Genomic DNA, 12019 nt, shown 5'->3' with positions numbered 1-12019 from the left:
GGTGGGCTTCCGCTAATTGTTGGTCTTGCGCATTCCCGGCCTGCTCTTCTCCATCTCGATCGGAGGCTGCCAAAAGTCCAGCCCCACTCGGCCGCCGGGGAAATCCAATTCTCGTTCCCCAATTCTAATCCCATCGGTCGAAACGATGTTTCTTGTTGTTCACAATTGAGACAGCTGCAGAGCTCAACCTTCCCGGATACTCTCTGCAACCCGGCCGTGATACATTAACGCATGTGTTACACCAGAAAATAATACTAGCTGGCTGCCCGTTACAGCCATTCAATCAATTCAGCATGGCTCTCCTTTCCTCCAAGACCTTGATCCAGGCACATGCCTTGTTCCTGTTTGTGCTGGCCGTGTACCTGACTAGGTCACCAGAGGTCGTGACCGAGTCTGACCTCGTCTTCATGCTGGGGGAGTTCTTGAATCTGGTATGTTTATGTTTATATCTTCACTCGGCCCCCTTGATACCCCCCGTCGGTTTACTAAATATCTCTCGTTCAATCAATTCAGGAGGCAACCCCTAGTATCTCCCGACCTCAATCCCCTTTCGCCCTATGTGGTGTCCTCCTCGTCGTCGATGCCCTGGTCGACCTCATTCTTGTGACCAAGGTCCCGCAAATTAACGAGATCCTGGCCATGGCTCAAGCCGCTAGAGTGCAATCCCCTATACCAGTGGCAGGGGCTGTACGCACGAACCCCTTCATGGCACGCTTGACCTCGCTTTACTCGGAGATCTGGACCCTCCTTTCCGCCGCTCGTTTCTGTATCTTCTTTGCTGTTTCCTTTTTCATATACCAGAGTCAACCATCGGCGTGGGGAATGGACGCCACTACCGGAATGGGGAACTACGGCACTGCCGGTGCCGCTACATCGGGTCTGGATCAGCTGAAAAACAGGGTGGTATTCACATATGGCTTTATGGAAATGATGTTTTGGTTATGGGTAAGCTTTTCCCCCGCCCCCACGATTGCTCCCCAGAGAAAGCTCTGGCGGGTATGCCAGTGTCATGATTTGCTGACAATTGATAGATCTTCATCACCCTCAGGGAAGAGCGACAGGAAGCAGCTAACCGGTTCGTGGAACAGGACCGGTAGACGAATTCATGCAGTCGGCATGACCGTCGCACTACTGAGTATACATCTCTATTTGTAGGCAATACAGTGACCTCTGCGGCAAAAGACACTGTGACCTTTGATTCCGACCCTATCATACAAACTAATAAGCATATTACAGTTAAGTGCGCTGGTCCAGTTCAATTTAGCCAGCCTTCGTGAAAGGCGACTATTTGTAGGACACTATTCTGCCGCCCTGAACATAGGACAGAACCACTTTTGCTCTCAATGATCATCACTCGTAGCACCATCAGGTGACCCGTTGTCCGGTGCCCTCTAAAGAAGCAATGCATAAAAGGCTGCCCCGAGGATCGCAGCAAGGCCAGCACTGCTATCTCCCAGAATAATACCAGCCGCACTGCTAGCAGTCGCATTGCTTGCGGCATTCTTATCAGTTGCAGTAGCGCCCTGCGTTTTCACAGACTGAGTGTTGCTTCCCGTTTTGGTAGCATTCGCCGCACTGGCAGAGCTGGATGAGTCGAGGCGGGTTCCGTTAGCTGCACCAGTCGAGGTAGTAGTCGCAGAAGCACCAGTCGTTGTGCCCGTGGTCTGCAAAGTAGCACTCGCGGTGTTTCCACTTGTGCAACTGGCGCTTTGGGGGAGATCAGTTACGCCGGCGCCACCGCAGATCTGCTGTGCGAAATTGAGGGCAGCTGGAACACGATTGACCCATTAGAAGCCGTCATTATAGCCGAGCCGACGCCATGTACCACATGGCCAGATAAGGGGTGAGGATATTGGGAGAGGAAGATTGGACATACAGGTCTGATCCTCTGCAGAGCACGTAGAAGCAACGCAGCAGGAAATACCAGTGATGAAGGACTTGTCGGAGCAGATGCAGTTCACATCAATGGCCTTGCAAGTTTTGGGGATAGAACCGGTGGCGCAGTCTCTCTGGGATCGGTTCAGCTACATAGAACCAGCAATACTCAGGCAGACAAGTTGTCGTAACTGGGACTTACCGCGCAGGGTGGAAGGCTGTCCATCCCCTGGCCAGCTACCAAGCCCAGGCCAGCGAAAAGAGCCAAGCTAACGTGGTAGAGCTTCATCATGTCTTTGGAGTTTGACTAGCGGGTTATGAAATGGGATAGGGAGATGTTGGTTGATGGAAAGACGATTGGGGTTAGAAACGAGGGGAGAATAAAGTGGGAGAAGAGAAGGGGAGAAGAAGCAAGAAGTAGACAAAGTGCTGGAAGTGGAGGGAATGTGACACATGAATCAAGTGAAGAAGGAACGATTGGGGTCTAGCCAACAGTATTCACCTCACTTCCTGGCTTGGAAGGCACTCCAGAAGTGATCCATGGCCAAGAGGTCTGTCTTAGTATGAGTTTGTTGTGTATTTGAAGCTCCTTGCCTTTGGAGTCTCTAGCTAGAACCACTACCAATTACTGCTACATTATCTATATCGATGAAACCCGTCCAAGGAAAGAGCTCCTAGTTCATCAAAAAGTGAGGATTTCCGTTGTTATGCTCATCATGTGAGGAGATAATTAATAGGATACTTGGAACGAATTCAAGGGCTATCTATAATTTTAGGTTGTACCTAAGCGGGCCCCAGAAAGTATCCCTGGTGGGTTTTGCTCCGATGGCGGATGGCCAATCCGCTTGTTATACATAATGACAACACTGGACATTGTACTACTTCATACGTACTGCTAGGTTGCTGCCCATGCCATTGACTGGCAGCAGAGAATAAGGGAGGTGACCAAATGGATAAGGAAAACAATGGTCCATGAGACCATTGTCGGAACCCTGGAGGAATGTAGTTATGCATGCCAGTGCAACGAAGTAACCACTGAAGTTGGACAGAAACAAGATATCTATCTACTCATGTGTCTAAAGTACGAGCCACCTCCAGGAGGGGAGGAGTCCACTTTGCCCGCCACTAGAAAGGTAGTCTAACGGATGGCCCAATCGTGTATGAAGATCCCCCGAGCCAATTGTTGATCTTCCAGCCAGGGTTACTTGTTAAGTTGGAGATTTCAGCTGGACTTGTCAAACTTTCGAGGCCCCAACATGCACTCAGTGTTCATTTCAGGTGGTCTTCTGGCCCTGATCAGTATCCCTTGCATTTAAAACCGGGTGGGCATCGGGGCCATGTCTCAGTCTTGAAATGAATGTCTCCCCATTTGCTTGCAGCCTCGGATTATGCATGCATGCATGAGCAGCCGAGGAGGGCTTCGATGTGAACATGGCTGATCACTGCGGAAGGATTGTGTGGCGCTTATTAGCCATTATAAAGTTTCTCTCAGCGTACATCTTGTAAGGTGTAGGCTTGATTCGACCTCCAAGAATTTGCAAGATGTGCTAGTGTCTCTCTGTGTATCACCCTGATGTCCAATGAGACAAAATTACACATGATTGGTATGAGGTTTTAGGTACGATAGACTTGCCGTGTCTGATAAATGAGTTATCCCTTTGAGTTACACTACCTCATCCGATCGACATCCTCCAGACAAGTACTTTCAGAAAGATGATCAGAAGGCTGGGGTCCACGATCCAATTTTGGGTCTGGCTGCCTCCGTTGAAAATAGAGTACTAGACTAGTTCGTTCTTTCATAGCCAGTAGTAAATTCACCAGGGGCATCCTGACCCGCGCCCACCAATTCGGTTCTTGATGATATACACGAACTAGGGTTCGAAATTATTCATTACTACCACCGCCCTTGCAGAACGAGAATGTCCGCTCGGGACACCCATCATTTTACGAATTTCTGGAAGGCAGAAATTCCCCGCAAACTGTATTCCCTCGTCTAGGAATACTTCAATTGTGAACACTTTGCATGACGACTTCCCCGCGTGATCCTCGTGGGACCTTGATTTCGCCTTCCAGAGTCCCCAGCCGGAGAAGTCTAGGCGTCCGACCATCAACAATAGGCTTCCTTGTACTATCTTTCGGTTGATTCCACCTTAGCCAGTGACTGTTCGCTCTAGTTTCTTATTGTATCTGCCTGGCTACGAATAAATAATACCATGGGGCTTGGCGTGTTGGATACCAAGCGCCCTCATGTACCAGGTAGGAGCCATCTCATGCAACAACCATGCTTGTCTCTGCAGTATACACTGAACACTACTTTCGAATAGGGACCACGGACATACTTGAGCGAGAACACTCCAACAATGAGCCGGTCATCGACTCAAATTTAAAATACGATCGGTCGGGCTCTGTACCCATCCTACTTGTCCCTCAGCCAAGCAATGATCCCAACGATCCATTGGTGTGTTGAAGTCACTCTTGAGAAGCTACGAGCTACATGGGCAATAGCTGACAATCTCGAAACAAGAACTGGCCACTCTGGAAGCGCGATGTCACGCTTCTGGTTCTGTCTTTTGTCGCGGTGCTGTGCGCAACGACAAGCTCGCTGATGGCTGCCAACACCGTAACAATTGCTCTTTACTATGGCAAGAGCTTCACCTCAGTCGCGCTTCTAACTGGGTACCATCTCTGTGGTGTTGGAGTGGCTGGGATCTTGATTGTACCTACAGCACGAGTTTGGGGAAAGCGTCACCTCTTCCTGCTCGGAAATGCCTTGATGGTGGTGAGCTGTGCCTGGGCTGGGGGCAGTAAGCACAACTACCAGAGTCTGTTATGGGCTCGTATTTTCCAGGGGATTGCTCTTGCTCCATTCGAAGCTCTGGTCAATGCATGTGTCGGTGACTTGTTCTACGTGCACGTGAGTATAAACCGCATCTCACGGACCTCACAAACACATGCTGATCAAGCAAACAGGAACGAGGCAAAAGGATGGCACTGTCCAACGTTGCTCTCTTCGGTGCCGCCTTTCTTACGCCAGTACTGGCGGGCAAGATTACACATACCCTTGGATGGGACTGGACCTTCTACCTTGTAGCCATTTTCGCGGCGGCAGCACTACCCCTCACATTCTTCTTTGTCCCCGAGACAGCTTTCAAGCGACCGGACTACTTGAACGCTGACTTTGAATATGCCAACGATCGCTCCACCTCGGAAGTCCAGCTCAATGATATCACAACGTCGGAGGTTACTCCAGGGCCCGACAATCAAAAGCAGACCCCATCCGCAGTCGAGCATCACCAACCTACGTCCTCACAAGAGCTACCCCGAAAGAGAGAGTCAGAAACACCAGCCAAGGTGTCCTACCTCCAAACCCTCACGCCCTTCAATGGACGCAAAACCGACGAGAGCTTCTTCAAGCTCCTCTTACGGCCCTTTCCCTTATTCTTCCACCCCGCAATCCTTTGGGTAAGCCATGCCGCATAAAGCCTCATCAAGCCACAAGCCCACGTTTTAACCATCATACCAGGCATGTTTGATCCAAGGCGTAATCATCGGATGGACCGTATTCATCGGTGTCGTCCTAGCCGCCATATTCCTCGGCCCACCCCTATGGTTCAACGAGGTGCAAACCGGGTACCTGTACACGGGGGCCTTCATCGGTTCCATACTGGGTCTGATCCTATCGGGCCTTCTCTCCGATTCGATGAACCGCATCATGATTAAACTCAACCGAGGGAAGTACGAGCCGGAGTTCCGCATCCTCCTTGTGATCTTCCAGTTGATCTTCTGCGGCGCCGGGCTGTATGGGTTTGGTATCATCGCTGAGGATGTCGCGCGATATGGTTGGCTGGTGGCGGACGTGTTCTTCGCTCTGGTTATTATAGGCATGGTGATGGGCGCTGTCGCGAGTGCGCTGTACATTGTCGATGCACATCGTAAGTATAGCTGCCAGATGCGGGATTTGTTATGGTTCAAAGCTGACGCTTCCAACAGGCGAGATTGCCATCGAGTCTTTTACATGCATGCTGGTGTTCAAGAACATGTTCAGCTTTGTGTTGACGTTCTATGCCTATGACTGGCTGCTGCTGAATGGCATCAGGCCGGCTTTCCTGGCCATCTCTAGCATTCAGATGGGAGTCTGTGCCTTGAGCATTCCGATGTGTAGGTGTTTCTTGCTGTTACCCCTACTCGCCCGGGGATGGACTAACGTGTTTTTTTTTTCCTTTAGATATTTTCGGTAAATGGAATCGCTCATTCTTCAGCCGCCATGATATTCTGAAGATGCTGCACTTGCGGTGAAGATACACGATCTACGGATGATGATCTTTGATTATTTGCTTTTCTTTTCTCCCTTGTTAAAGAATACCCCTCACTGGATTTGACAATAACTTTCAGCGATCACAACTATATACATTTTTAGCTCGACTCCAAGTTTAGAAGAAAAAAGAAAACAAAAGTAAACAAAACAATACCCGAAGACTCCCGAGGCTGGAAGGACTCGTCCCGCGTGACCTCTCCGGACAGGATTGAATTAGCCAAGCAAGTAGAACCACAGTAAACCCATGGATGGATCCACTGATGAAGTGGTAGAGTAAGGTAGCATTGGGGAAGCTCCGGAAGCCATCCAAACGCCTGGAATCTGTCAACCGCGGTTCAACGCAGCCCAGCGAGCCACCTAAGTACCCACAGCCGATGAAAAAGACCACAATAGAATCAGGAAAAACAAGAGCGACGAAAAAGAAAAAGAAAAAAAAAATTGAAAGGTGAAAGAAGAGGAATAGACAGAAAGAGAGTCATTAGTTTCATAATCTCATGGTAACCATCATGGCGTTCCGACATATCCAAAGTCCAAAAACATGCGCGCAATCAATAATTCGAGGCAAACACTGTGTCCGATGCAATGACCGCAATCGTTGCAATCTAGAATGATTCCCGGTTAGTAAGAACATAATTCTGTAGACTGTATAGATACTGTATGTAGTATTATGCAGTATATATACTCTATGGAAAAAAAAAGATGGAAACTCACCAAAGCCATATCCACGCCGGGGGTAACAATCACATCCAGTACAGGGCGATACCCAAGGCGAGACGCAGGCATAAGCGCCAATTTCTCATTATGGCGAATACTCTCCTTCACCTCGGCAATTTTGCGATCTCCATCCACGATATCAAACAGCGCCAGCACATTCCCATGCCGTTGCACTTCCAATGTCAGGGTACGCTCCTCAGGCTGCTTCCCATCCGCCGCAGCTACATTGTCGAACGTGATGGTGAAATTGCAGTTCCCCCAGCCGGCGGCACTGAAGGATGAGCGCTGGACAGCACCTTTGGCTATCGGGCTGGTTGGGTTACTGCCGGGTAAGGTGACGGACCAGTTGTTCTTGAAGGAGGTCTTGCGGTGTAGTTCGAAGAGTGGGAGGCCCGACGCATCGCGGAACTCGCGACAAGGTCGGTTGCTGAACTTGCGCCCCGTAGCGGTGTAGAGCGTCATGCCGTCGGCATCTTGGATTTTGTATGCCACGGCGGATTGGGCATCGCCTTGGGGACGCACAATTAGGAGGGTCTTGGTGTCGGTAATGTGGTCTTTGCGGATGGCGATGGGGCGGCCGGGGGCTTTGAGGGTTCTACGGATTTTGGATTTCGAGGTGGGGAGGGTTGGGAGGAGAGGAGGTTGTTGCTGTTGCTGTTGTTGTTGGTGGGAAGAGAACCAGAACATGGTGGTGGTGGTGGTGGTGGTGTGGGTGGGTGGGTGGGTGGGTTTCTGTCTGTTTGTTTATGGTGTGGCGGAGGTGTAGTAAGATGTAGGTATACAACCGGAGCCTGGTAGGCTACTAGGGATATTTATTGGGAAACAGGAATTGGGAGGATGAGGAATACGAGATGTGAAGGTGAGAGAGGGAGGGGGGAAGAGGGTGAGAAAGAGGGGTTCGTAAACGAATGACTGAGACTAGTTTAGATAGATAACTTCAACAATACTTAATCCCTTGGGCTGCGCGGGGGGGGAACGTGCATCTTTAAGAGCCCTGCGATATTATCAACCCTGGGGTATAGCGAATAGCACGAGCAAGGCAGGCACTGCCATGATGACATGACCCCGGGTCCGCGCGCAATTCATCCGGACCACCAGTTATAACAATGGCTATGGCATTTAGTTTCAACACTAAAAGTGATTAGGCGGGACTGGATCTGAAGGCTCCGGGTCTAGTCTACTAAGTTGTTACACAGACCCAGATTTGGTGCTTGCGTGTGCAAGTCTAGACTAGCTAGTGAGTGGGTGGAGAGGTGGATGGGATGCATGATGGTTGTCGTTACCAGACAGTGCATGAGTGTATGAGTGCCTGATCATCCCTCCACCGTGGGAATAATGTTCGTCAGACTTGTTTTGTGCTATCTTGGTTGTAGATGTAGATATTTAAAGTTCACCATCCCACTAGTGAAGAACTGGAACCATGGAATAAGGCTGAATGAAGGAACTGCAGAAGAGTCAAAAGTCGATGACAAGAGCTGCCAGGCACCCCCGGAAGAAGCAAGAAATGCAACCATTTTCGGGTCTGTTCAGTTCATCATGACATCAGCTCCCGGCCCTGATGTCACTCGCACCTTCCCTTCTCAGCTTCCTTCCTCTCATCCTCTCTAGCTCTAGCTCTTGCTCTGTTCCTTCCCCAATCAGCGTGGGCAGTCGTTCCTTCCCTTTTTCTGCCTACTACTACTAACCGAACTAACTAAACAGTACAGTGCTTTTACTTACTCATACCCTTACTCTCCAAGTACTACTACCACCTCATGAAACTCTACCCACAGCATCATCGGCGTCATTAACTTTATCCCCTCCCCCTTCTTCCTACACCCACCTTTTAACGTTTCTTCCCTTTTGCTGCCTACCCTTTAACCTTTCCCAATCCCTACCTTTTCTCCTCCTCTTTCCCTTCCCTTCTCCTCCACCCATCTCCTCTTCGTCAGGAATGCCTCGCCTTCTTCTACCCTGTAGACGATCGTCGTTATCTTATCATGGCAACCACCCTTGAACAACCCGCGCCCGTCGAACGCGTTACCCTCGGCCGCTCCCGGTCTGCCCGCTTAGCGGATCAAGGTGAGTTACGATCTGCATCCTTGCATCCTGGGCTCCTGATCGGCCTTGTGCCCTGTTAGCCTGTTTCACATCCCTACCCTACTTTATCATATCTCCACGCTGCTATGACCGATGATCTCATGCGTCCTAATGTCCCACTTTACTTTGTATACCGAGACGCGAATCCACAGCTAACACAACACCATGCACAGCTGCGACAGCCGCTCTCTATGTAACCCATCCAGAACGGAAATTATCAGTTCGTGAGCCCTCGACAGCTGAAACGGAACTAGCCAGTAAGTATCAGTTTCACCTATTCGTATTCACTCTACCATATGACCAATCCCCCCAAATACTGACTGTCCGTCTGTTCCCTAGCCTTGAAGGCGACAGGCTCCCGCCCCGGATTTAGCCATGCATCTGCAGTAGCCGCTCTCGCTCACGCCCAATCCAAAGGATGGGGGACAAAAGGTGCCGCTACAACACAGCATGTGGAAGACAAGCGCGCCTCCGATGTGCCAAGCCTGGAAGGCTACAAGGCTGCAGCCTTCGTTCTCAGGGACCGTCGGTCGATCGTCAGCTCTTCCACTGGACCTTCAGACCTCAAGTATGACTCGTCCGGAGCTGGTCAGACGGTCGAATCACGTTCCGGTACAACAGGCCGAGATAGGACGCGTTATGCGGTAACGGGTGCTTTATATGCTAACCGAAGGAGAGCTGACTCCGCCCCGTCAGAGGCGCCTCACGTGGGAATGGAGGCGGGCGAAATCCTTGGGGATCTCGACAACGCCATGGAAGCTAGTAGGATCCAGCATATTGCCAACACCAATGCGCGGCTTTACACCGCTACCCCTCCCGTCGCACCAGAGCTCGACGAATACAAGCGGAAGAGCATCCTGCAGGCTGCAGCAGTCTCTATGGCGCGTGACATGTATGCGGTTGTTGAGGCCAAGGAGCAGGGCCCCATCAGCCCCAGTCGCATGCGCTCCCAGCGGACAGCGACAGGAGCAGAGCCGATGATCTTGCAACAGGCTTTTAGCTTACAAGATGCCGCAGAGAAGCGGGCGGCGGAGAAGTTGGCCAGCATGCAGGATGAGGCGGCCATCTACCGCGAATACTACGGAATCGAGCCCCAGACAACGCGCTCTAGCTTACAGGTCCGCAGACGAAGGCTATCAATCGACAGTGATGCTTCTTCGGTTGACGCTGAGAGGTCGAAGGAGATCAGAAGCCAGATGTATAGTCTGCGAACAAAGCTCGATGCGGTGGATGAGCGCAGAGAAAAGGACCGCGCGCTCCTGATGGAGGCTGCGAGAAGAAATGTCGATGCTACCATCCAAGACATGGAGATGCGTGTTTATGCAGAGACAGGGCGCGCCCCAGCCGCCATGCAGAAGGAACTGGAGGAAACCGCCTTACTTCGCGCAAAGGAGAGACAGGAGACGGACACGCAGTACCAGTTCGCCGACCGCGTGAATATTAGCTCCCAGAAATACGTCGACATGGCAGATGTGGAGGCTCTCGCTCGTTCCCGGTTGCAACCCACGTTTGATGAAATCACGGACCGTGCGGAAACGAAGCGAGCTAGGGAGATAGAGCAGCGTCTTGATCAGGAAGAGGCTGAGAGACGAGAAGCCATCCAACGCGAGCGAGATGCCGACACAAGGGCAGAGGAGAGACGCATGAGAGGTGAGTTGTTTTGCTGATTGATACCTTGGAGAGAAAGACTAATCATATGCAATAGCTTCTTTGAGGACCGACTCCAAGTACAAAGAGGAGAAAGCCCGTTTGTGGAGCCGCAAGTCGAAGCGCACTTCCGAGAACGAAACCTATACGTTAACTGGGGCTGTTGACGGAGCAGCAGACGAGGCACGCGCTGAGACTGCGCCGCAACAGACGTCCACGGAGGGTGCTCAGGGGACAACTGCAGGTGCTGTTACGGAGACTGCTCCCGGCGAGGCCATTTCAAAGTCCGAGTCGAAACTGAGATCATGGTTCAAGGGTCGGCTCGGTCGTCGTCCGAGTGGACCCGCAGCAGGCGAAGCTACGACGTCAGGCAAGGACACTCTGGAAGTGGTCCCTTCAATGGAACCAGGGCCAGCTGCAGAACAGCCAGAGGCTCAAGTAAGTGAAACGGTAGAACAGCAACCAGAGCCCCGGGTAGCTGAAGCCACAGGGCAGCAGCCAGAGACCCGGGCAGTCGAAGAGAGGGAACAACTGCCGGAGCCCCAGGCAGCTGAGAGGGTGGAAACACAGGAAGCTCGAGAGATCTCAAGAGCTGAGCCAGTGCAGAAATCTGAAGACGAGGACGGGCGAGCTTGGGATATTGCTCATCCAGAAGAGAAGGAACCCGAAGTTCCGGAACTACCGGCTGCTCCTGTTGTCCCTGAAGAATCTGAACAGGCAGCTGCCGAGGACGACTCGCGAGGAGCAGCGCTTCGATCCCATCCTGTGACGGCCAACGACCTTCGCGTTATGAGTAAAAGGATGTCAGTCAGCGAAGGCCAGGATGAGAAGGAAGCTGTCAGCCAGGCAGGTCAGGAATCCGCTGGAGATAGGCGCAGTCGTCTCGTGAGTGGGTTCAAGAAGATTGTTTCCAAGAGCTCGTCGGAGGGTAAGACTGAAGGGATTGGCAGTAATGATATTGCTCGTCGAAGCTCACAGGCCATCCCCACTCCGGGGATGGAGACGGAGGAACGGCGGGCGAGCGCGGCGGAACAAGGCCTGTCTGTCCCAACCGTTCGGGCAAAGCGAGCGAGCAGCGGAACTGGGCGGGAATCAAGGTTCTCGGAGAAGTTGTGATTGATATGAATTGATGGTTTGTGTTGTCCATTATTCTATTTGAATGGGGGGCGCGCGGGGTGGGATATGATCTTACTGTGTAGGAATATCTTTTGTGTTTGTACTGTGTACTTTTACGGCGGAGGGAATTGGGGTACATACCACTAATGTGTCGTCTTCTGACTGATGTTACGGTACTACTGCGGTGTACTTCTGTAGGGATGGGTGTTTGTTGGATGCGATTGCTGTTTGCTGTGTGTTCACTCGGATCCGGGATGGGGCAGACAGTGATGG

At 51.5% G+C, this 12019-nt stretch overlaps 5 protein-coding genes across 5 annotated transcripts; 3 read left to right on the top strand and 2 right to left on the bottom strand.

The window, feature by feature from the left end:
* Positions 1–143: 143 nt before the first annotated feature.
* On the top strand, positions 144–1377 carry BO79DRAFT_205197 (uncharacterized protein). The gene is made up of 3 exons (XM_025681838.1): positions 144–431; positions 514–945; positions 1032–1377. Exons 1-3 carry the CDS (start codon positions 294–296, stop codon positions 1095–1097), a joined length of 636 nt encoding a protein of 211 aa, XP_025534095.1. The 5' UTR covers positions 144–293; the 3' UTR covers positions 1098–1377.
* Positions 1378–1391: 14 nt separating this feature from the next.
* BO79DRAFT_241339 (CFEM domain-containing protein) lies at positions 1392–2201 on the bottom strand (the record flags this gene model as incomplete). The annotated part of the gene is made up of 3 exons (XM_025685108.1): positions 2078–2201; positions 1877–2009; positions 1392–1768 (listed from the first exon to the last, which is right to left on the bottom strand). Exons 1-3 carry the CDS (start codon positions 2165–2167, stop codon positions 1392–1394), a joined length of 600 nt encoding a protein of 199 aa, XP_025534094.1. The 5' UTR covers positions 2168–2201.
* Positions 2202–4088: 1887 nt separating this feature from the next.
* Positions 4089–6171, top strand: BO79DRAFT_278926 (putative MFS transporter; the record flags this gene model as incomplete). The annotated part of the gene is made up of 7 exons (XM_025687936.1): positions 4089–4131; positions 4200–4333; positions 4400–4789; positions 4846–5337; positions 5399–5807; positions 5866–6033; positions 6101–6171. 7 exons carry the CDS (start codon positions 4089–4091, stop codon positions 6169–6171), a joined length of 1707 nt encoding a protein of 568 aa, XP_025534093.1.
* A 567-nt stretch (positions 6172–6738) lies between these two features.
* Positions 6739–7591, bottom strand: BO79DRAFT_260428 (uncharacterized protein; the record flags this gene model as incomplete). The annotated part of the gene is made up of 2 exons (XM_025686407.1): positions 6739–6792; positions 6902–7591. The coding sequence occupies 2 exons, from the start codon at positions 7589–7591 to the stop codon at positions 6739–6741; spliced, it is 744 nt and encodes a 247-aa protein (XP_025534092.1).
* A 1179-nt stretch (positions 7592–8770) lies between these two features.
* BO79DRAFT_183465 (uncharacterized protein) lies at positions 8771–11866 on the top strand. The gene is made up of 4 exons (XM_025680272.1): positions 8771–8965; positions 9157–9240; positions 9323–10633; positions 10689–11866. The coding sequence occupies exons 1-4, from the start codon at positions 8884–8886 to the stop codon at positions 11744–11746; spliced, it is 2535 nt and encodes an 844-aa protein (XP_025534091.1). The 5' UTR covers positions 8771–8883; the 3' UTR covers positions 11747–11866.
* Positions 11867–12019: the final 153 nt, after the last annotated feature.

The sequence above is a fragment of the Aspergillus costaricaensis genome (assembly GCF_003184835.1).
Source record: "Aspergillus costaricaensis CBS 115574 unplaced genomic scaffold BO79scaffold_60, whole genome shotgun sequence".
Classification (NCBI taxonomy): Eukaryota; Fungi; Ascomycota; class Eurotiomycetes; order Eurotiales; family Aspergillaceae; genus Aspergillus; species Aspergillus costaricensis.
The sequence above is the reverse complement of the archived record's forward strand: the minus strand, read 5'-3'. Positions and strand labels throughout refer to the sequence as shown.